The 26,555-nt window shown below is 34.9% G+C and overlaps 1 protein-coding gene across 9 annotated transcripts in view; it reads right to left on the reverse strand.

Moving 5' to 3' along the window:
• Positions 1-304: 304 nt before the first annotated feature.
• Positions 305-26,555, reverse strand: part of LOC144436326 (polypyrimidine tract-binding protein 1-like) — an 80,422-nt gene continuing 54,171 nt past the window's right edge. For 5 of the 9 annotated variants that reach the window (XM_078125090.1, XM_078125082.1, XM_078125087.1 and 2 more), the window contains 14 exons: positions 17,952-18,101; positions 16,950-17,096; positions 16,474-16,681; positions 15,793-15,851; positions 15,375-15,540; positions 12,238-12,333; positions 10,966-11,111; positions 7,944-7,977; positions 6,820-6,912; positions 6,442-6,539; positions 5,717-5,835; positions 5,314-5,388; positions 4,896-4,959; positions 305-4,031 (listed from right to left, as the gene is read on the reverse strand). In XM_078125090.1, the coding sequence (XP_077981216.1) occupies positions 3,963-4,031; positions 4,896-4,959; positions 5,314-5,388; positions 5,717-5,835; positions 6,442-6,539; positions 6,820-6,912; positions 7,944-7,977; positions 10,966-11,111; positions 12,238-12,333; positions 15,375-15,540; positions 15,793-15,851; positions 16,474-16,681; positions 16,950-17,096; positions 17,952-18,101 (1,524 nt within the window). In that variant the 3' untranslated portion in view covers positions 305-3,962. Of the gene's footprint in view, positions 4,032-4,895; positions 4,960-5,313; positions 5,389-5,716; positions 5,836-6,441; positions 6,540-6,819; positions 6,913-7,943; positions 7,978-10,965; positions 11,112-12,237; positions 12,334-15,374; positions 15,541-15,792; positions 15,852-16,473; positions 16,682-16,949; positions 17,097-17,951; positions 18,102-22,182; positions 22,225-26,555 lie in introns of those variants that run through there. The other 4 variants (XM_078125091.1, XM_078125084.1, XM_078125089.1 and 1 more) reach the window with 4 other exon arrangements.

The following is a 26,555-nucleotide window of genomic DNA, read 5'->3' on the forward strand; positions in this document are numbered from 1 at the left end:
ACCAGAGGTTTACCCATAATCCTTTGTAATAAATCCCAATAATGGCTGAACACATGCTGAGGGAAGGAGAGCTTTTACAAAATTTCAAAATGAACAACTTGAAGGTGTTATCACCCAAAATCATAATACAAGTGTACTAAAGACAGAAAAAAGTGGACGAACTGAAAAAGAATCCCAGTCACTTTCAAAACTTTTTGTCTATGAGCATGATTCAAAACACACTTTTTTTTCAAGACTGTCATCAACATTCAGGAGAGAATAACCACAACAGACACCATTATTTAGAAAAAAATCAAATTACCATTTTTATTTTTTTCCAATATCCAACTCATAACAAGTTGTAAAATATCAAGTAATAAAGATCACCAAAAAAAAAAAGGGAAACATAAACCATCAGGAATATACTAAATGTTTAATAAAATCAGATCTTTGATCGAAATAAGTATCTCTTCTCTCCAAACAAGACACAAAACTTATCAAAAAATTCAGTTGCATGTTGTCAAAAGCCATATAAAATATTTTTTTTTACATGATATACCTTCTCAATTCATATAGCCTGATTCTCAAAATAAATAAATACACGCAAGTCTTGTTTTATCTGGGGTTTATTGGGTTGACATGCTAACTACGATAACATCGTTCGATAGCCTCATTATTTACCCACTGAAAAGAGTTTTTATAGTTAACCCTTATACAGACTTTTTAAAACTTTTTTTTTCACGTCATTCAATGATATGTACTCGTTCAGAAACTTTTACAGTTTAGAGAGAGAGATAAAGAGAGAGAGAGAATGAGATAGCATGAGAATTTGGGCTAACAACCAACATACAGTGGAAAGCCAAAGTGCCAAAAAGCTAAGATGGCACTGTTCAATTCAAAATGACAGACTTAGCAGGTAACTTAATCAGATTCACACACAAAAAACATTCAAGATTATCATAAACTTTTAGTACATGAAGCATTTGGAAAATTTGTGCATATGGTCATTATATCAAATATCTAAGAAATGTTTAATAACAAGCTAACTGGATTAACCACTCAAAGATCCCTTAATCTGAGTATTACTAAAATCTTGCCACAACATATCTATAGAGAGAAAAGTCAAGAAGTCTAAACGTAAACTAGAAAAAGCTAGAAGTTTAGAGAAGTTTAAATACAGAAATGCTAGTCTTGTAGTTTTTACATAAACTGCTTGGCATCTGATAAGTTTCAAATACTCAAACTGTAGTTGGACACAGCTAAGCATTTAGTGTAAACTAGTCACATCGTAATATAGAGAAACATTGCCGAGTAGAGTCTCACTGGAATTCTTGTATCTTGTGCAATGACTTTGCTGAATCATCCAATTTTGCCAACCTATACTTGCATTATAATTTAATAACTGTTTCTCAGGTCAATTTTGACAACCAATACTTGCATTGAAATCTAGCAACTGTTTTCCAGGTTACACTGTCAAGTTAGTTTACCAGGATTTGTCAAAATAATATGCCTTCTCATAAGAAACCTGTACATTACAATTTGATTACATGTCACTATTAACGATATCTGGTACATCTAGGTTTGAAAAAAAACCATGGTGGACAATTTCCATTCGAAGGAATCTTGGTAAAGGTTGAACTTCTAACAACGTAGAGATGAACTTTACACAAAAACTGAATGTTAGTCAAGATATGTGCAATACATAGTTTATTCAATGATACTAATGCTCCAGTATGACTCTACTAAGACAGCTGCACTCTTCAACTGTACATTTCCTGTGTGACATCAGTTTCCTCAAAAAAGGCACTAGAAAAGTTGGAGTAGAATTTTACTCAGCGATGAATAAAAACCACACAACATCAAAGGTGGAATCCGAAACAACAAACGACCCTAAAATTGTTTAAAGACAACTACCTAACAGTGTATGATATATATATAAATAATATACTCCTGTAACATACACCAAACTTTCAAAAATACCAAAATATATAGTCAAGCCTTGGGTTACTTTACCAGGAATATCCTTGTCAACATAAAAGAACTTGTACCCTTTTTTTTTCATGAAATAGTCAAAGTCAAACAAAATGGTCAGATAAAAATTTCCTTCTTGTGAGGATGCCAATGATAAGAAGTGATATTCACTTCATCACTGCCACCCCCTGTGGATTATCAAATTGTCACTACAATGCAGTTTGGTCAAACAAAACACATGAAGGGGTGAGGTGAGGTGAGATTGAACAGCTGAGGACAGTGTGTTTGGTCAAAAGGACAATGATTGGTTGGTTGGTTGATTGAACTAGGTGTATATGGAATATATTACCATGTAACAAGTCATCTACTAAGATCCATTCTACCGTACAGTTCTTATAGTACATACTGTGGGTTCCCTTCGTTTCAGGAATTATTAGCCTTCAATACTAATTTGATATATTACCATTTTTTACAGACATTTCTACCAATAGACCCCCTTCCCCTCCCCTACCTCTCACAGATATCATTTGCAGTTGGCCTACTCTTTAGTAAACATTACTTGTATGTTTTTATGTAAATGTCAAATTATGTACCTATTGCTTGTTTATCAAAGTGTACGAAATTTTCTACTATATAACATGTTGGTTTAAGAAAGATTGAAGGGAAGGGAGTGTAGGGGTAGGTGTGAGAGTCTGAGTATTAAAAGACAGTGTTACACCACACCCAGCTGTTCAACCAAAGAGAACATTTTCAAAGACTAGAAATCAAGGCATTAAAATGTAATGTCCTATACTCACAGCAAATAAACCATGACAACAAATAATAAACGGCAAAATACAATTTATCTAAATATAAAATTCTTCTATTTTGCTAGACTAAATGGAAAACTACTTACATTATGTAGTGGCCCTTTGTCAAGGGGTGGTAAAAATGACACAAAATAGTTTTGTAGTAGTTGATGGAGGTCTGATGCAGAGAGGGAGTCACATTAACAGTCTTTATGGTTCCCTTCCTCAATGTGATAGACCCGAGACAATTTAACAATATTGACACATTTGTACATGATGCCATAATAATGACCGACCCCTCTGTCCACATGGCAGGAAGGGGTATATAAGACAATATTGGCCCTTCAGATGTGATGAGAAGATGACATCAAGATCGTATTGACCCCTGCACATTTACTCCAAGAGGGGAATAAATCATGATATTGATCTGTTCAGTGTCTTACATTTCATTCATTGACCACTAATCTCTGATATGACTTCCTCCATAGATGGTTTCCTGTCTATTTAGGATACGATAAAAATGAAATCTACAAAATACATGAATATTAACAAACCATTTAGATGACAATTATATTTTAATTTGTTTCCGTTGGGGTCCAGCAGAAATGTACAGCACTGAACAAGCCATCAGATTTGACTAGTCAGCAACCATTCAATATGTAACATCACCTCCCTGACTTACAGTGTTCATCTTTCACTTCCCCTTGTGAAAATAGTTTCTCCACAAAACCATGGAATGAATGATATACAAAATAAAACACTTTTCTTCGTCATTCCAACATTTTGCTTGGCACTGTATAGCAACCATAAAGACTACCATATATGCAAGTCACTTATTAATATCAATACCAAACTAGGTAATTATACACCAAAATATTGCTTCACCATTAAGTAAAAAATCGGATACACCTTGTACTGTGAATTATTATATATTATACCCCCATGATTACCATTTCTTAATATTGGAATTATTGCTGATTAAACTTTAACAGCTATCGATACCAGGGCTATGTATGTAATAACCTACAAAACATGTTTGTGGTAGAAAAAACTAAAGAATTTTTTTTGTGATTTAGTTGTTATACAGTGAAGCAAAATGGTGGTGACTTTTGGTCACTAGTCTTTTGGTCTTCATAGACAATATGAACTACTACTACTGTACTAGGGTGTCTTCAGCCTTCTGGTGTGGTCTGTTAGGGGATTCAGTAAGTTGGAGGGTCTCTTCTAGATGGTTGCTTTTGAAAACGATACCCTCAAGTGGCTGGAATTGCTCAACTGGTAATTGTGCATAGCCTGGAATAAAACAAAATAATAAGTGATTTCCAATGCCAAGTGCACCCCTAGGCCGATGCCATGCACCGAGTAGTGAAAAGACCCCCTAGGCCGATGCCATGCACCGAGTGGTGAAAAGACCCCCTGGGCCGATGCCATGCACCGAGTGGTGAAATGACCCCCTAGGCCGATGCCTTATAGCGAGTGGTGAAATGACCCCCTAGGCCAATGCCTTACACCAAGTGGTGAAATTACCCCCTAGGCCGATGCCATGCACCGAGTGGTGAAAAGACCCCCTAGGCCAATGCCTTACACCGAGTGGTGAAATTACCCCCTATGCCGATGCCATGCACTGCGTGGTGAAATGACCCCCTAGGCCAATGCCTTAACCCTTTCACCACCAGTACCCGGTATACCGGGACACGCTAGGGCGCCCACCAGTACCCGGTATACCGGGACGCCAAAGTTCATTCACCTATCTTGCCGTAAAACCGTTCAAAGGCAGCAATTGCTGCAAAATTTGCTGCCATAACTAGTTCCACACATGCGTATTAGCCTTGTTTATATTGCCTGCCATTTTGAATGTATGATAGTGAACGGTATCGAGAGCTACGATCCAAATGAGTGGTGAAATGACCCCCCCCCCCCCCCCCCCCCCCCCCCTAGGCCAATACCATGCACTGAGAGGTGACATGACTCCCTAGGCTCAGTAATCCTGCTGACATCAAAGTGGTCTAAATCATAGATTTTTTTGGTATTGGTATTTGAAATCTTGTGTTTACAACCTCAGACATTAGATGGAGCCATATAATTTACAAATCCACTGGAAAGGTTCATTGTTTGTCTTTGTGTTGTCATAGGTGATACATGTATATTGATACTAACCACAAGTGCTGTCACTGCTTCTTCTATTGATCCCATCTGTATTAAGGCCATCTTGCGATCTTTCCTGCAAAACAAAAACATGAAAACAACATTACACCAATGTTGGAGAATTCAAACTAATGCACAGGAGACAATATCCTACTGGAAGTTTTCAGGGTTTTTTTTTTACTGATGTTCCCCAAGAAAAGTATATTAATACAAGGTATGTATATCTATGCAAGTTTTAACCCCCCCCCCCCCCCCCCTCCATGTTCCCAAATCACAGCAGAATAGTAAGTCCTTCATTTGATGGTGTACAGAACAACCTGTTGCTATGTTAGTCTTTGCATCCATTCTAACCAACCTACATAATAATACTTGGTACGTCTAATGCATTGAGTCATATCATCTTTAGAATTGAAATACGGAGACAACTTACGGGAAAAACTTGAAAGCTTTCACTGTTCCATGTCTAGTAAAGGCACTTGTGATATCTTGCTCTGTAACATTTGGACTGTGAAGGAACAAGACAGCATGATGAAATCAACAATATTAAGTTGAAAACAACAATCTTAAATCCATATACTTTGTTGAGCTTCTCATATTATTTCTTGTTTTACTTGCTATACTGTTCATATATGGTAAAAGTCAATGAAATGATTCATGGCTTGACTTTTAAGATACATACACCACCTGCTTGCTGGTACATGAACATATCAATACATCTATTCCCCGTTCCCCATACATGTATAATTTACACACACACACACACACACACGCACGCACGCACACACGCACGCACGCACGCACACACGCACACACACACACACTGCTATACTTACGGAATGTTTGAAAGATGCAAGGTAGCTGAGGGTGGGTAAATGTTCATGAAATTCTTTGACCCTGGTTTCTTGAAACGGTGTAGTGGAGAGGTTGTAAAGTCTTTAGTCAACCCTGCATCCTTTTCAAAAAAGAAACAGAAAACATTTACTTTACATTCAAATTAACTTCTCTTAGAAATAGTGTCAACTAGTATCAGACTGTTGAATGAACTGAAGTCTCCCCTACTTTAAATTTTCAAAGAGGAAATATTTGGACAAATGACAAGTGCGAGTTAAATTCAGTTGGAGTAGGGAATGAGCAAATGACACCTCAGGCCATGTTTTTTGTAAAAAGGAGTGGTATGGATTGACCAACGTGTATTATGTAGAAGACAAGTTTGCAATACATCAACTGATATATACTGTAAGTTACATCATATCCTTCAACCCTCATTGGTCTGCACTCTTTCCTGACTGTGAGGGCAGTATGGCATGTCATGTCTCACACACTAAAACTGTTTTCCATCATTTCTATATCATATTAGTTTGTCAGCCATCTTGTAATTACATCAATCATGGTTCGAGGCATGATTACTATGATTAATGCGAAATCATGATTATGATTGAGTGAATCAAACAAGCCCCAGATAGTGTTGTGTTGATACTTCTTGATCTCTCCTGACTGATAGAGGGCAGTAAAATGTCATGTCTGACAGACTAAAACTGAGTGTTGTGTAGATACTTACTGGCTGCCCATCCTTGGGTAATGACACCAACTGATGTTTTGACAATGTGATCCTGAGTGGTTTAGTAAACACTTTCACATTATTCAAATGTGTCATTGCTGAAAAAAAAAGGAAAGAAAAAAGATTAGAAATCTTCCTAATCTTGGCCACAAATACTTTGAAAACATACTATTCACTATTACAATGAATGTTGTCTACAAAATAATACACTGCTGGAATAATTTATGTGAACATTACTATTTGGTTGATAGGAATAGTCGTTACTCACAGTTCTGTTGAAACTCATTAAAATATCTATATTACTGTGTATGACCTACAATTCATTGCCAGGTGAAAATCAACTAGGGTTCAGGGGTGAACTGGTATTAAAAACTTTACCTGTCTGTGCTTGATGAGGTTCAGCCAACTGTACTAAAGCAGTATCTTTCTTTGCAAAAATGATTTTCACCCGATGTACGTCCCCATACACGCCTAAGAACACAAAACAAAGTAACATAGTTTTTACAGTCCATTTGTAACACGGTCTCATTAAGAGGAAAGAGGGAACAAAAAACTGAAGAAACAGATGGACAGACAAGACAGACAGACAGACAAACATTCTAAGAGACTACGTCCCCTCTCACTGTCATGACAAAACTGACCATACATACAAGGATGATAAAATTGCCGAAATAAACAAACGATAGAAATAAAGGAGAGGGATGAAACTTAAGATGGGTTTTTGGATATTTTGGTAATGAAAGTGTATATTTTTTTCATTTTTTTTTCTATTTTTTTTTTTTTAACAGAAATGTACAGAATACATATAATACTTGATTGCAATACCAGATGTATAACAGCACACAGAAGATTACACAATTAGTTTTTCCATGGTCAAAGAAAAGCGCAATTAAAACAGCAGGCCAAAAAACATAATACACAAAGGTATAAATATAAAGAATGTTAATTTGGAAATGAAGAGAGATTGATCAATAACTAGTTAATAAAGTCATGCATATAAATACATATAGTAAGTGCAGCAATCCAACAATATGATGCAAAAACTGTCACGTTTTTTTTTTTTTTTTTTTTAAATAATTTCAGTCCACTTTCTTTATATCATACCAAAGTAGAAGAATACAAAGTCATTATGTTACTCTTGTTGCCTGCTGTTGTCGAGGCCATGCATTTCTTTTGGATTCTTTTCTTGCTTTCTTTAAATACAAGTGTTATACAGTGCAAAATAAAGACAAAACCCAAGCAAAACAGTGCAGTATACTAAGAACACTGAAATCTCACTTGGAGTTAAACTGACACTCATGCTGTTGGAGGCATGCGAGTTATAAAACTAGACAAACTTGGTGAGCCTCAAACTAGACATGGCTAGTTCAAACTCCACATGCAATGGCAAGTTCCTTTTTTTTTTCTTTTTTTTTGACACAACTACTAAAGCTATGAAACACTACTACAGCTACTGTTGTTAAATTATGACTCAAGAAAAATAACGTAAAAAGGGTGCATACCAAAGAGAGTAAAGAGAACTTCAGGCGTGACCAGCTACGTACGTACGTACGACAACAACACAGGTAGAGGCAGAGATGGGTAAGGCATACAACACACAGGACACAGTAGAGGGCATAGTGGAGAGAGATGGAAAGATGAATTGAGATGGTCAGTGTCTGCTCATTCCATAAGCCATTCCATGTGAGGAAAATATGGAATTATTAGCATTGGGGATAAAAAGGATGTTCAATTTTTTGTTTAACTTTTCCACTAAAATGTCAGTGTGTATGTGTATGTGTAGCTGTCATGTTTGTGAGTGTGTTCAGAATTCAATGCTATGCCAGAGTTAATTCTGAACAGAGTGAATCAGCATGAATGAAATGTGGGAGGCACTACAGTTTTAATAATAATAATAATAATAATAATAATAATAATAATAATGCACACACATATTAATAAATTAAACAAATAACATGACATGAATAAGCAAGAGCTTATTAAGTTGTTGGCATTTGGTTTGTTGGAGAAAAGAAATGGCAATCCCAGAAGTCAACTCTGAATTATAAGAGTGCGAGTAATTTTGGTTAGATGAAATTTTACAAGCCAAGAAGCACATATGAAAATGGTTAGGTAGTTATTTTTACTCTCTCTCTCTCTCTCTATGATAGTAGTAGAAAGACCAGTAAACGTGACAGACATGCTAGTTAGTTACTATCAACAGTACACAGTGTCCTGACTTACAAAGAATTAAATAATCAAAAGTGATATATCATAAACAGAGACCCAAGAATATGAATGCATACAAGTATACCAATACAGTTCTGTGAGCTACAAAAACCCACAGCATAATTATTTATATATATATATATATATACACACATCTTTAAGTTAAACTAGCATGTCTCCAGGCTCAGCTGTTATCATTTCTACAACGCCTCCCACATTAACCATGAGTTTGATGATGCAGACAAACGCCATAAACATATTCCATTTAAGATGTTTTACATTGTATATTAATGTTTACTTTATACCTTGAGTGCAAATTAAAAAACAAGTGTGGACACATAATTATGAATAATGGCGTTCAATTTTAATGTACGAGCCAAATAACCAAGCATTGGCTTTTTTTAAATAATATATATAGAATAAGTGATTACAATCACATGAATTAACTCTGGCACAGAATCTACAGTACATTAAAGACGTTATTTGGAACATGACACTTTCTGATGTATGTGGGGGGGGGGGTTTATGTGTGTGTGTGTAAGGCATCAGTGTGACAGATCAAAAGCAGGGCAGTGAGCAGGCGGCTATGGCAACGTACTGTACCTAGAAAGACAGAAAGTGGAAACGAAAAAAAGGGCAAATGATGTGCGGGGGTTAGAGAGACATGCTGATATAGAGATGTTTATTATTATTATTATTTTTTTGGTTTTAGGATGTCTCTACTAAGAAGCTGAAAAGTGACCAAATTTATCAATATGTTGCTGACAACGAAATGGGAATGGCATGCGTACAGCCCAGAAACTGTACTTGAAAACAACAAAAAATAAAGTTAACACAACAACAGAAAATACTTGGTAGTGAGATGTGCTTCAGGAAAGTTAGGTTGTCATGCTTGGAGGAAGAATCTATAATATGGAGAGAAAAAAATATAACACAAGAAAATGTAAGTGTGACTTTAACCCTTTCACTGCCTTGGATTTCCATATCTCTTTGTTACAAATTTCAGTCAACTTTTTACACTTTTCAATTTGTATTTCTTTTAAAATTCCATTTTGAATGAAAAACAGAAATATTATACTGCTGTCATAACTTTAAAATTGTTTTGGATTTTAACATCAGCATTCAAGACAAAACAGGACTGTATTGTTTAGCAAATTTGATAACTGAATCAGATCTGATACTACAAACCAATCTACAACTAAAATCTATTTTTATTTTGAGTGAAAAAAAGAGTACCAGTTTTACTTCAGTTGAACTGGAAATGACAGTGAAAAGGTTGACAATAACGTGGCAATCCCCTCTCCCCTTGCAGCATGCTCATGTTCCTTTTTTTCCCTTTGTGTTGATTAATGACACCAAATGTAAAATAGTGAAATATGTTACTGGTGAAGAAGAAAATACAATGGACTCCGATGGAGTCTGGCAAGATTATGGCAATAAATAAGAAGACGATGGTGGTAAAGCTTGGAGTCGTGGAAGTCTGTAAAGGGGAGGGACTGTAATGATAGCTGTACAATCCAGTAGTTGGAGTTGAAGATCTATCGTGTGAATACAAGATCCATGGAATTCATGCAGGAAAACTCAGGGATTACAAAAAGCGGCATATCAGGAATATTCGTGTGTCAAAAAAAAAACATAACAAAAAAATATGAAATATATAATATGAGAGATATCTGGAGTGAGTTACATGAAGTTGCAAACTGGAAGAGAGAAAAAAACTGCATGGGAAAATTATTAAAGATACAGCAATTATAACTACCAAGCATGATTATAAATTCTGGGTTTGTTGTTTTTTATACAATACTAAAATACAGAAGCTAGATTTATGACAGCAACACAAGAAAGCCAAAAAAATATAAGAACATTTTTTTTTTTAAATTATAAAACGAAAAGTAACAATGACATGAAATACTTGAATCACAATGGGATATATCTAAAAGTAATGGAATAGAGCACATTCATACAAAGCATCATGGATTTTTTAGCAATGTTAAAAATGATCTCATATGAAAAAGAGTAAAGAAAAGTCTACTAAAGCCCATATTATTGAACCACGAGTTAAAGGTTATGATAGTATGCACTCTCTTTTCTCATTCATTTGACTGTGGTCAAAGGTCAAATTATGACATTGTAATCTATCACTACTCAAGCCAAGCACTATGGCTATCAAACACCCACACTACTACTACTTTGGACAACATTCCTTCATTCCAGCAAATCGTGTCTACACCAGTTTCCCGGGAAAAATAAACTGGCAAACACTAAAATCTCTACTTAGTAACAAGAATGAGTGTGGCAGACATGCTGAAGACATACCTCTGCATTGAGATTGCTGACCAGTAAGACACATCCTTGCTGTACCTGACCCGGCATCCGAAGTCCCGCTGCTGCAGCTGCGGCAGCAGTTGGGACTGCAGGGAAGATCCCTGGAACCCCAGGAACTGAAAAATATTGACAGAGGTCTGAGGGTAAATGTAGAGTGAAATTAGTTTCACGATTGGTGGTAATAAATTGCAAACATAAGAACAGAGTTGTAGCAAGAAAAAGATTTTGAGAACACATTTACATAAATTGATAAAAAACACAGTTGAAAAGAATAATTTATATTTCAAGAAAACATCTTCATTTTCACTTCATACTCCTAACATTTTTATCTTTCAAATATAATTTCTTTTCCCTTTGGTTGTAATGTTTTCACTGACTTCATTTTAGTCACATTTTCATCAGTTCTCCTACTCTGCTCTCTATCTGAATTGGTGTAAACCTATCTGAACTGGAGAAATATTGTCTGAACTGGAGAAAACCGGTCTTAATAGGAGAAAACCTGTCTTAACTGGAATAAACCTGTCTTAACTGGAGTAAACCTGTCTGTACTAGAATAAACCTGTCTGTACTGGAATAAACCTGTCTTAACTGGAGTAAAACTGTCTTAACTGGAATAAACCTGTCTTAACTGGAGTAAACCTGTTTTAACTGGAATAAACCTGTCTGTACTAGAATAAACCTGTCTTAACTGGAATAAACCTGTTTTAACTGGAGTAAACCTGTCTGTACTGGAATAAACCTGTCTTAACTGGAGTAAACCTGTTTGTACTGGAATAAACCTGTCTTAACTGGAGTAAACCTGTTTGTACTGGAATAAACCTGTCTTAACTGGAGTAAAACTGTCTGTACTGGAATAAAGATGTCTGAGCAGTTGTTAAAACCTGTCTGATCTGGGATAAACCTGTCTTAACTGGAGTCATCCTGCTTGAACTGGTTTGAACCAGTCTTGGTCTCCTCTACTCTACAGTACAGTACAGCATTCCTGTCAATCAATTTCCTGTACCTGTAAGAAGTCCTACACATTATGCAGATTAAAACAAACATGCACTATTGTCAGAATAATGGAGAGAAAAGAAAAGATATTGTGATTATTATAAGATACAGAAGAGAAACTTTAATAGCAGCTGTTCCTGACTGGCCTACAGACAAAAAAAGGATCTGGAGAGGTAGTTTACCTTGAGCTACAAGAAAGATATGACAAAGAGTGGGAAAAGATTTTCTAAAGACTCTCTACAGAGTGGTTACTATGGAATTAATGAATACCTGTAGCACCCGCATATCCAGCCAATGCTGGGTTAGCAAAAGCAGCCCCCGTGGCAGTAGCAAATGGGGTTGGCAGCATACCAGGAGCCGCACTCCCTGCAAATACAGGGGGTGGGGATATGTTAGCTATCAATGTAAATGTCATGTTTGCCAAAATGATCAAAATGTAATATGCTTCGAGGAAAAAACTCCTTATATGTGATACATATGAATGTAATGTAATATTGCCTATGGTGTGATTTGAACAATTTACGATTAACATGAATACACTGTGTATATATATGATCAAATCTTTAAGTGCACAGTTACAAATGTTGAATTAAGAGACAAAAAAAAGACATTATTTCACAGTTGTTAATGGAGTCATCTTGTCATCTGTTGCTGAATGAATGAATTAAGTATTAATATTGACTTTCATACAGTGATAAAACTAGATGACGTTGATTCTCAAACTCCCTTTCAATGCCAATCTCATCATGTCCATCAATCTTGATCAATTAATATCTCTTGCTCAATTCTACTATTTCAGTATTTTTGTTGCTGAAACATGTAGACAAAGGAGGAAATTTAGTAACATTTAATCAGCTTGCTATATTTTATTCTACAATTTTGGTGCTATACCAAAATTTGGGTGGGCAAATATTGCACCGTACTATTCCCTTTCTTAGCATGTTTTCATGAAAAAAGTTGCCTTTTACAAAACAGTTTGGGAAGAGAGCTGTGGTAAAAAATTCATTTTACTAGTGAATATTGTTTGTAAGATATGATGTGTCATGCTATGTGATGTGTTTAGCTGACATGACACATCACATTGTACCTTACAAACTAAACAAATACAAAATATTGCAGAATTTGTCAACATCCAACACTTGAAATTTTGGTAGGAGGAGCACTGGCATTGAAAGAGCTTGGTGCACTTGTCATGATTTATCTAAACACAGGCATGGATTATAACACAGTGTGCACATTGCAATGATTACTAAACACAAAATGCTGAAAAAGAGGCAAATATTTTCACTGAATTCATTCAATTAATGGTGAATGTTAATGTCAGCTAACAAGCTTGATCAGACCAGGTTACACTTACGTAACTAAGGATAGACAATCTATACAAGGATTTGTTCTAACCCATATATTTATAAACTAGATAAAGCTATGACTTGGGTCCTGTTGATTCAAATGTATGAAGGTAGCTATAAAGCTAGTACTAGGGATTCTACAAATGTAACACCACAACTTCCACCATCACTTACACTACAGTACTACTGCCATCAGTAGAGTAAAACACCACTAACTATTTCTACCATTACTAAATGTTCTAGCACTGCCATCAGTAAAGTAAAACACCACTAACTATTTCTACCATTACTAAATGTTCTAGCACTGCCATCAGTAGAGTAACACACCACTAACTATTTCTACCATTACTAAATGTTCTAGCACTGCCATCAGTAGAATAACACACCACTAACTATTTCTACCATTACTAAATGTTCTAGCACTGCCATCAGTAGAGTAACACACCACTAACTATTTCTACCATTACTAAATGTTCTAGCACTTCGTATACAGTCCTTCATTTTGAGGACCTTGGTTTGTCCAAACAATGGAAGATTAACTGCAAGCGTGAATTATCAGCTGGAAGCATTTGAAATCTTACTTTCATGCACAATCTGTATTCTAATCAGTATAGATATGAAATTTTGACTATCACAGACACAATTCAAGTACATAAAATCAATTACTCTACATACACACACACACATATATATATATATATATATATATATATTTATTGGTCATCTTACGAACACTTTGGACTTCATATTAAATTTTCATCTATAGACACAACCATTCTTCCTCCTTTTACCCTCATAAATGTAGACAAAATTCATCACCCTATTCAACAATAAACACTTACGCATATCAGCACTAACCCACTAACCATATAACAGTATTTTAAGTGATCTTTATCTATATATGGTATATCCATGTAACTATAAAGCGAGGTTAGGTCCATTTTAATGAAATATGGGAGTGATGGGGTTACATGCCAGCTAGTCTGTCCTATCACAATAGTATGACCTGGTCTGACCATCTGTTACATGCTGATTAGTGCATTAAACATTGTAACAGGCAATTGTTGCTACATTTTTCAATCATGACTTGCTCAACAAATATATACCAATTTCTTTGATAAGTTATTGAGTTTGGACAAGTGTGTGTGTGTGTGTGTGTGTGTGTGTGTGTGTGTGTGTGTGTGTGTGTGTGTGTGTGTGTGTGTGTGTGTGTGTGTGTGTGTGTGTGTCTCTTATAAATCACATTCAAGCTTATTTCTACCAGAAACTGGTTGCTACCTGGATCAAACAAGAAACTTTTCAATGTAGATGTTATGTTTTGTTTTTTCATGTGACCTGTTAACTTGTTGTCCAAGTGTGCACACATCAGCTCAATATATTTTATGGCAGTATTGTTGAGAAAGTCAGTGATCTTATTTGGGAACAAGACAAAAACATGAGGTGTCCATGTAATGTGAAAATCTAAATGAAAGCATGACTGTGTTTTCATACTGAACATGTGGAACGTGCAACAACTGCTTGAAATGTATGGCTTGAAAATGATGTACAGTAAACTGCAACTTATAAAAAAGTAAAAATCATAGCTATGGTTATGGAAGTAAGGAGAGAGTAGAAAAAATACAGCAATGACTAATAACACTTCAAAAACTTAGTACAAAAACATCAGAAAACTAACCACCAGATATTGCCCTACACCAAAGGAAGAAGCCATACAAAGCATTTGCACAAAGATGCATTACACTTAAAGTGTTACAAATTTATAAGAAAATAAAGGAGATAATACAACATTCAAACTAGCAAACCCCCATCATAACAGTTACAGAGAAAATTAGTAGAAAGTTGAAGCTTATTACATTCTGGCAATATAAGTATTTGAAGAGACACCTGATACAAGTCAGTCACATGTGGGTTAGATATGACACTGTGCTGCAAGTCAACACCAGATAAAAGCAGATCAAACCAGTCATTGGTTTGCTGGTTACATTATGCTCTTGTCTGGTCAAAAACCAGTTTCAACCGGTATCAACCAGAACAAAGGCATGTAATGAACAGACATACCATAAGCCATAGCGTCGATTGGAGGCTGTCCATCACCTGAAGGTAGATCTGGGCGAGTGTAGTCACGACTTTTCTCGTTGTTGTATTTAACATTCAGGGTTGTCAGCTTTGAATAGTCAATTTTCAGTGTACAGCATGCATTGTAGATATTCTGTCCATCCAGTGACTGCAAGAAAACACATCAACTATCCCTATACTTTCCATCAAAAAGCAAACTTGTTTTAAATAGAATACTGTTTGGTATATCCCTCCACCCTCCCTTCCCTCAGCATTTCCGATAATTCTATCTACAACACATTAACATACCCCTCCTCTTTCTCAAAATGTTCATTTTTCAACTGTTGAAACAGCAACATCACATCTCGATCATTCCCTCTGCCCATGCAAATTATGTCAAGGCATAACACATACAACTTACCAATTTGGCAGCTTGTGCAGACACTGAATCTGCAAACTGTATCAAGGTTTGGAAGTTGTCTGGGGTGAAAAAATAAAACTGGTGTTACCATGGAAACAGATTTTGAAAAAAAATGTCAAATTATGTGGCATGTTAACAAATTTCGAACAATGGAACAGATTTTTGTTTCACGTATCATGAACACAACACTTGGTTACATGCTTAGAAAGTAACTAAAATAATGAAGAGCGCCACCAAGAGGTAAGAACTATACATTCAAAAAGAACAAGGTCATCAGAACCTTGGACAGGAAGATCAGTACGTAGTTGATCTGCTTGGCAACCATTTATAACCACTTAATACCTATGAATGGTTACAAAGGTGGAAACACTGACAAATCATTCAGTCTACATAACCCAATTTTCCCGTACATGAAATCACTTGAGATATGGTTAAATCAATAACTGTTGTCTCTCTACTTTATGATCATTCACATAAACTTGTTCAATGCCAAACTAAACATTGTCAAAAGTTCATATAATCATAACTATTCGTCTGAACAGTCAATCTCTCATTATTTGTCTACACATTACCATAAAGTTATATAAAGGTTAGCAATTTTGTCTGCCTGTAAGGCTACAACTGTTCACATAAATTCAACAATTTTATCTAACAACTGTTCAAATAAATTCGACAACTTACTATTTTTTGTGAATGTGATGATTTTTAACACAGCACCAAACTTTGAGAAGATCTGATGGATTATATCCACTGTGACGGGATATATCAAATTTTCAATGATAACCCTCAACACTGTGTTTTGTCCTCCCAATGTGTCTCCTGGCTGTGCACCCTGTGTCTGTGGCATCAATGCTTGGGCTGCTGCCAGAGCTGCCTGTGCTGCTGCCGTCTATAAATAATACATAAATGGTTTATGAGTGTGACCAGTGAAAACTAAACATGACCGGTACTCCCTAACAACATTCTTTATCAACTCAATAACACCAATTTGTCATCAGAAGTTTCTAGAGTAGATTGAAAACTGGAAACCACTCAGCACTAAAAGGAAAGTGGTATTACATGTAATGTAATAAGTTACCCGCAATCAATGACTGTTTGAATCAATTTCCACTCTAATAATATGATTTGTCAGGGAGTGTCTACAGTTCCAAACTTACCTGTTGGGCCGGTGCATTCTCTGTTTTTAATTCTTTGTGATTTGAAAACTGTACATAGACTGCCCTCCCCCTGATATTGGCGGTGACGTGGGCATAATAGTTGACCATCGTCGTGGCTGATGTCTCGTCCATCATTTCTAAGAATGCCTGTAAGACACAAGGTATACACACAGGGTTAAAGAATATTCTAACCAAACCGTCATGTGTTTCTCAACATTGTTCCTAGTAAGTTTAGCATTTCATCGGGACAACTAAATTGTGTTGACATTTGCACATGATGCAAATAGGGTGTCTAACACTATAACCTGTCCCAGACTGTAACTTCCAAGATTGAATTGTCTCATCATTTCATATAATGTATTCGATCTAGTGCACAATTCAAGGACAATTCATGTACATGTTGAGTACAATCCATAACAAGTATTCTTCCCACATGTAAATTTTATGAATTTAATAAATGGAAAATTTTCATTAATATCAGTTTGTGCACTGTATACAGTTCCACAACCTCATAATCAATATTTTCCATTTTTTGCAAATGGCAGTGAAATGACAGTATAGTTTTTTTACTTGGTAAGATTAGAATACGATACGCAACTTGGTAAGATTAGAATACAATATGCAACATGGTAAGCTTAGAATATGATACGCAAATGACAGTTAAATGTCTGTATAGTTTTTACATAAGATTAGCATACGATATGCAACTTGGTAATATTAGCATACGATATGCAAATGACAGTGAAATGTCAGTTACTTGTTCAGATTAGCTTACGATACGCAACTTGGTAAAGATTAGTATATGATACGCGAATGACAGTGAAATGTCTAGATACTTGGTAAGATTAGCATATGAAACTTAAGCCATAACATATGTTGTTCAATGGAGAGTATTTTCCATTTTAGCCATCATATTCTGTGAGATCTAATGAGAAAGACTTCCTATAACTTTCTTCCAATACATTTTCTGAATATATCATGATGACGGATGATGCAACTTACTTGACTTTTGCCCTTCAACAATAGGATGTTGGTGACTTTACCAAAAGGCACACCGAGGGCAATAATCTCTGATTCTGTTGCATCACTAGCTACATTTCGAATGTGTACCACCCTGGATGATTTACCCGCATTCTTGCTATCAAGTTTGACCTGCAATCAACAGAGAAGAGAAAAAAACAAAACATTTAGACAAAACTCAAAACTTAGGATGTTAAAACAAATAATGTAATGTACAGAGTTCTTTATACTTCTGCAGTGTTCTTTCAAACCCAAAGGAGTGCTGATGAATTATCAATAATCACTTGACAATGGAGTGGGTCAAAGGGGTTAGGTAGAAAATTAATTAATTAAAGGTTAACCAAACATAAGTCAATAGGTTCAGAATTGTCGTTATTTTCCATATTTTTTTCTCTTAAATTCAGCTTGCATATATATAGATATATTATTCTTCAATATCTGTCTTAATTCAGCTGGCAAATAATTGTGACAACACTTTTGTCATTATTGGTCAAAGAGTGAGGAGACCCATTATGTCACTGTATTTTCCATGGCTAAACAATATACAATATTTGTTACTAATAATATCAAAGTACCTCCACTTTCCACACAAAATATTCCATTCATGCATTAACCATAGCTTATATAGATGTAATTGTAATGAATACCATTTTATTTTAAATTCCAAGGCTGGCAAAAAAAGTTCTGACATACATGTATGTACATACCCTGTGTAATTATTAGGACACATTGAAAATACACACTGGAACATGAATCATACTTATCACCTACATAAAATATTTGTTCCAAAAATAGTATTCTTTTATAAAACACTTTTGATAACATCAGAATTCCCTGGCTTCTAACCTGTCCCCATCATCTGTACAATTCATTTCCCTCTAGAATCACACAAATATATCAATGTATATACAACTCTGTTAGGTAAGTTTACAAGCTGTCTACTTTTCTTATTACCAGGGACTAGTTGTATACCTACAGAACTGTAAATATTATTTTACAAATTGTAATGCATATATCACTACTGTTTGAGGGCACCTTTCTCTCGTCATGAGACAAGTTGAACAAAAAAACATGCAATATATACTCTGGTCATTCTACATCATGACAATGTGTGTCTACATCATTGTTTCTGCTGTGTTCAAAATATGAGTCAAAACATTCAAAATTGTCATAACTTTCCCCGATATTTCTTTGATATTACTAGCGCTGGTATAATTATGTTATTCTCCAATATTTTTCTTCATTCAGCCAGAAAATAGAGACTAGTTACAAAGACCCCTTAGGTCACTCACAATGTTTAGTACGGTAGTCTAGGTATCCTGGACTACTGCTAAATTTGAGTCCTGACATGCATGTACTTATCTACACTGTATACAAACAAGTGCATGGATATCAAGGCACCAGATACTGCGATAGATTTAAGGGACGCGCTTTCAGCACCACTTAAAACATAATTCTTAAAAATACTGGTAATAAATTGGCTGTAAGTGGGGTTTTCAAACATAATATTTATATAGTTTCTCCAATCCGTTCAACCTTTTCGGTATCGATATATTCAATATTCTTACGATTTGAATCCCTCATGTATTTTCAATTCTCTTTTTCCAATACAACTAAATTTATGTTTCTAAAATTAGTAACTGATACATGTGATATATTCCCAAAATAGAAAACATTGTGTGCACGTATCAAGTCAGTCACTTTATGCTATGATTACCCTGACTGCATTGAAGACTCAACTTGCCATTTTTCTATCCCACATTTAATATCAATTCAGTCTTCAACTGATGGCCCAGGGGTATCTGAGGACCGTTTCCATAACAACCACAGATTAGCATATCATAATGGTATAATAACTGTACATCATTGTTGCCATGTCAATGGATGAATATGCACGACAACAGACATGTAATTACGTTCCCCTAACATTATTAAGCTTAACTGACGACAAATAACAGAGTTTCAATTTATAACACCTACAGGTGACACTTTAATTTGCAATAATAGATGTTACAATGATGCCTCTCTCCCTGGAATTAGCAACAGGTGATTCTACACTAGAAATAGACACATGCAAACCATATGTGTATATACTGAATCATGTCATATGTATCGTTACTATCCAACCAAATCTATATCTTTCCTGCCCTTATAAAGAAATATTAATATGAAATAAATAATGTATATATTTATGTATCATTTTATTTGGTATTGATATTACACCTTATAACCTAGCAACTGACCTCAAATATTATATTATGCAAATTAGGAGTGAGGGTGAATAATGAAAGAGAGACTAAAGGCAAGCTGTTGTATTTATTGTCCAACACCCAGCAAATATATTTCTGCTTGCTGTATTTGCATTTCATACTAAGTTCTATGCACACACTCACATACTCTACAATGGTGTCCTGTTTGTACATTTTTGCTTTCACACACTACAAAACCTATAGAATCAGTAAAATTTTGTTTTCCTAAATTACTACAAACATGTTGTGAATAGATTTGCCTATTGCATATGGTGTAAGCTTATTATTGTAAATGAGGGAGATTTTAAGTACTTCAGCTGGTGTTGGAGTAAATCTAAATATATTATTATTATAACAATTGCTATTGGACACGTGTCACTGACTATGTTGAAATGAAGCACGTCCCTTGATATCCAAAACCAATCAAGTGAAATGAGCTCATTTTATATGATTATGCCGATTAGTACAGCTTTACGACAGCCTTACACATTATTTCTGGACAATAAATTTGGAACAAAAATAAGAGACTTTCACTTCCTAGTCCTGGCAAATTGACATGAAATGGATGACCAACATAATAAAGGTTTTTAATAATTATTCATTTTGGTGCTGAAATTAGTCTCATTACCTTCACTATGTTGTCACGTACATGTCAGAAAACTATAGTTGTATTTTATATCTATATTCAAACGAAGCCAGAAAAACACAAAATTTTACTGTATGATAATAAAATACACAATAAAATATTATTAAAAACCACAAATTTGAAATATCAACTATCAAAATTGACATAATTCATAGTAAAATAACATAAATCATACAACTACATGATATATTAAGTTAGCAAGACAGACACATTTGTGAAATTACGATAAACATAGTTTTTAAAAATACTAGTAAGACAGGAGAGATTGTAGTTGACAGAAATAATTCGAACACTACATATCATAAAATGAATTACTAATTTTAGGCAATGTTAGTTCTTTGTATCAAAAGTATTTTAAAAGGTGGGAAAATAAAAGCTGTTTTTTTATAATCAGTTTCATTGTATTGATGTAGACCTTCAAAATTGATGAAGAAATACATCACCAAGGTACAATAGGGAGCCATACATGTAGTTCTACACATCTACAACTACTAGGTGTATGTGTGTATATGTGTGTGTTCTGTAATCAATAGTAATCAATACCCAGCACAATATCATCAATCAACTACTGTACACAAAACACACCCAAATAAATATCAGTGTCATGATGAAAATTTACAGAAAATTTCAAAAGTGATAGACATTCCCAATACTGAATACTATAGAATAAAATTAAGTATTTCATATCACTCAATATTCTTTTTTGAAAGCCAGCTCAGCTGAATGCAACAGGTGGATGTCACGTCATATTATAATTAATACAACAGCATGAAAAAAATGGAAAATATATCAACGCCTGAAAGTCAACAATAAATAATTCTTCTAATTTTTGTAGATTTAATACTTGTTTTGGATTTTATAATGGATTTGAACAACTATGAATTATGTACTTCACATTGTCAGGGAAATGACACACTACTCTTACTTAAAGGAGTGATAATCCCCTTTCAAAAATAAAATAAATTACCCAGACTAGCTTTGTCAAAATAAAATTATTATTTTGACATAACATGGTAGATTTATCACTGACTCAAGTCAAGATAAACATGCTATGAATTAATTTAGTTAATGTCAAGTGACAGTTCATCTTATCACTTTCCCATATGGAGCAATGGCTACACCCTAAAATAAGGTTAGGTTTGTTAGCTACAGGTGTCACACACAAACCAACAGATTACAGCCTAAAAACCATCTATTTTCACAAATATTTCTAATCTTCACATTTTAGACAATACAAATTAACCACTATAAACTTCAATGGTGACTGTCATGTCCAAAAATTTGATAATTTATGAAAAAATATGAATTATTTTTTTACCTCAGCAAAATTGGCACCACTGTCCTCCAGCATCATCATTTGGACTCCCTAACTGTTTGTATATTGACTTACAGAACTACCTAGCACAACATAATTTCACAATAGCCCTATCTCAGACACAAAAATTACATAATGGGATATTGTGTTGCCATACTGTAGTATTTTTTTAAATTAACACATGTAATGAAAAGAAATTAAATAGTAATTATGTGTAAGGGACAGGCAAATTAGACTTCTTGTTCTATTTCACAGTCTTATTTATCAGCTGAATGCAAAGATAATATTGGACAAATTTGGATATAATATACTGGTAGGTTTTGCAAATAACATGAGCTATTTTCTATCAATGTAATATATACCTGATCATCGGACTGCAGTATCAAAGAATAAATACAGCAACTCGACAATAATTTCTGATACTGAACTTTTTAACTTAGTCTAGAGGCTACTATCAGTTGGATTTGAATCTGTAGCTCTGTTTACCCGATAGGATAGCCAAACCCAAGGGTGGGTCTTCAGACCAGCCACAATCAAACATCACTCTTGACAATAGTTGAATGTTGAACCAAATGAAATAGTACATTAATCCTTTCTCCCAACTAGTGAATACTTGTTTATAAATAAAGAGTATTAAAAACACACAATTTTTAAATTTTAATGCTAATCTCTAGGATTCTTTTATCAAAAATTATTTTTTTATAATCTATTGATATCTACAATGAAATATTCTACTTCTGCCTGTTATTAGCACATTTATAATTATTCAACTTGACAGGTGGTGACATTTCATATACCAGGTACCTCGGATATCTATTCATTTCACCACATATGATACCTATGATAAGGGTCAAAGGTTACAGGTACCAGCTTTTAACACAGTAATGACACGCCTTTCATATTCACTTATTCAATTAAAATTGTTAGTGGAAAGGAATAGCCCACAAGTGATGCCATCAAATTAAATTCAAACAAATGCCCCCACCCCTCCACAAAAAATATGCATCATTATTATTATAACCCCCCCCCCCCCCCCCCCCCCCCGACAAACACACCGCCACTATCCAACGTGAACATTTTTTAAACAGGTTAATTCACAACAAAATCCACAAATACTGCTGGAATTACAAGGAACATGTAACTGACTTAAATGTTAACAACTTACTTTGAATTAAAAAAAATCTTGACTAAAGTATGCTGCCCATTGAACTTTCACTTACACTTTTTACAGCACTAGATATAAACTATGGCTATTATTAATTAAATCAGCATATGGTTCTACATTTCAACTGCCATTCTAAATGAGTTGGCAGGGAGCGGCAATAACTTTGGATAAAGCAAAACATATCTGTAATTATTATTGCAGTTGGCACATATTGTAAGGATATGTCACTTCAACCTGTCATACAGTTCATTTTTTATTCCAGAGTATGGGCCACACTTGGGTTCATTTACCGAGACTTGATGACCAGCTCACATATATAATGCCTAAACTAAACCAATACATGTCACTACAGCTGTCTCTACTGGCATGTTGTGGGATGATATCCACTTCACTATTCAAGCTGTTCCAAACCTAACAGCCAACAGCCGTTAACCATCGTTAACCATCATTATCATCGGCATCATTGATGCATCATTACCTGTGACTTTCTGACATGGCTTACATGACAAACTCCACTTGTTACAACTTTCACACCTTCTCCTCTTTAAGTGTTGATTTTCTGATTGGCTGCATTCCCACATTATCTGGTGATTGCTATAGAAACGTGACAGCCTGCAATACATACCACCTTCTCTTGTTCGACATACTAACAAACACTGGTGCAACAGTGGAGACTGTAATATACCTTGTGAAATTCTACACTCTTGTATAATGAGCAATGTGATGACCTAGCATCACCAGGATTTTCACAACATGTGCCAAATGAAAGTTAATATTCCTCTACATGTGTACAGCATATCTACATAAGTTGACTTTATCAATAACATCTACATGGATTTTAAAATCAAAATTTTGTCAAGATCTGATTTAGAACCTAATCTTTTTTTGTAATTTCAGAATAAGAATTCCAACACTGAAAGTAATACTTTTACTACAGAGTCAATTATTTTGACAAAGAGACAGATAGTTTTTGCGAACTCATTAACACACATTTCCAACCAATTTTAGTCGAGGTGAATGCAATTTTGAGATGTTTCTATCAATACAAGTGTGTGATATAAATCCTTTCATTAACACAACCAAAATGAGTAATTGTTAGGTTGTGATGATTTCTATACTGGTTTTCATGTCTTATTCAAAAAAAAAAACTCACAATATTAAAATCCATTTCCAGACATCTATTCAATTCTCAAACAACATTTTTTCTGCATTTCTCATTTGTTCAGACAATCAATCTTATCACAATTTAACTCTTTTCTGCTTAGGCTCTTTTCTCAGTCTTCCTAATTTTCTTTTTTTCTTCATTTAAAAGAAACAAAAAACACAGCTTTCAGCATTCCTTTATCACATTCTAATTCTCCTTTTGAGGTGACAATGTAGGATTCACTTCCCTTTTCCTATTCAACATGGAAAACTTTCAGGAAACAAGGGCAAGAAAGGCTAAGAGAAATGTAGGTGTCTGACGCAATTTACAATAATTATTCCCCCTTCCTGCCTAGACTATTGGAAAGTATGAATGGAAAGAGTGAATCCATCTTTCAACACTGCATCAATATCACATGGACTAATTGTCAATTTTGATGGAAATATTGGTAGCTGTAGTTTCAAAATTCAGTCTGCGAGTTATGGCGTAATGTGTCATGTTGTGCTGTCCTATCAACCAGTATTCACTTAGCCTAGAGTCAGATATGTGGGATTTTGTGGGGAAACAATGGTCCAAGTCCCCACATAACTTGACTCTAAGCTGGTACTCACTTAGCCTAGAGTCAGATATGTGGGTATTTTGTCAGGAAACAATGGTCCAAGTCCCCACATAACTTGACTCTAAGCTGGTACTCACTTAGCCTAGAGTCAGACATGTGGGGAAATGATGGTCTAAGTCCCAACATAACTTGACTCTAAGCTAGTACTCATTTAGCCTAGAGTCAGACATGTGGGGAAATGATGGTCTAAGTCCCAACATAACTTGACTCTGAGCTAGTACTCACTTTGTAAGACAATCCTGAGATAAGAGACAAACAACCGACTTATCTTTCATTCTTTACAAAATTGTGATCAACGTTTTGTTCCATTTGTGTCTGTATATATCATATTGCCAATTTTTAAACACTGACATAATAACGTATATTCAATTTGAAGCCAGTTCTTTACTTACGTTTGTTGCACCATACTGAATTCTGGGTAACATTTGGAATTTCTACACAATCCACAAATACAGTTACACTGATTGTCACACAGTGGTAAATTTGTACTACAACTGAATATACATACACATGCATGTCAAACACTGTATATGCATACTGTGACTTGATCTAGTTATGACCACTTGTCTGGCAATATTGTATTCAGTTTAATTGATGGAGAAGAAACACCAGTAAAGAGTGCGATGATGAGATAAGAATCAGTAGGCTAGAATCCCCATGACTCAAGGAAGCCAGCACTGAGATAGTTAATACTCATATAGTCCTTGACATGACATCATACCGTGCAAGATTTGCAATACTTCTACAGCTATTAATGTGTTCTATTTTTACCAACAAACTGTGTGACTCAACTTCCTTAAAAATAAGCTGTGTAAACTTGTACTTTTACTTTACACATATTCAAGAAAGTGCCAATCCATTTTGTTAAAGTCAAGAGATAAATAAAGTCATTGTACAAATTTTTAAAATAGAGGTCAACATGTTATCAAAATATAAATTCAGCCATTTTAGAATCCAATATGGTCGTAGAATCCAATATGGCCACCGAATACTATGTCAACCCTATGGAAAATAATAGACTGTCACTTTCCTTAGCAACAACATGGTGAACCTTAAATTTCTTATATTATTGCAAAAGGACCAGAAGCAAGCTTCCACATGGGAAGATTTTACGGTCTTTGATTATTCAGTGAAATTCATCTCTGGGGTGCATTTATCCTTACGACTTTTAGATCTACAAGTTGTAATTCTGTGAACTTCTCAATCATAGACACAATTAGAACATGAGAATATCTGAAAAACGGAAAATAAATAGTAGTTTTGTTTTGTTTGTCAGAAAGCTACAGCATAGCCTAGGCCTTACAAAGTTGTGTGAAATCAACACTGTACTATGACTACACTGTATTAGGCATTTCATATGTATAGAATATGACCAGCATACAAATTGTAGATGGAAGGTTAAACCCAGTCTGAGACTAAAAGTCTGCCATCACACAGCATGTCTACCA

This window comes from Glandiceps talaboti, chromosome 6, assembly GCF_964340395.1.
Source record: "Glandiceps talaboti chromosome 6, keGlaTala1.1, whole genome shotgun sequence".
NCBI lineage: Eukaryota > Metazoa > Hemichordata > Enteropneusta > Spengelidae > Glandiceps > Glandiceps talaboti.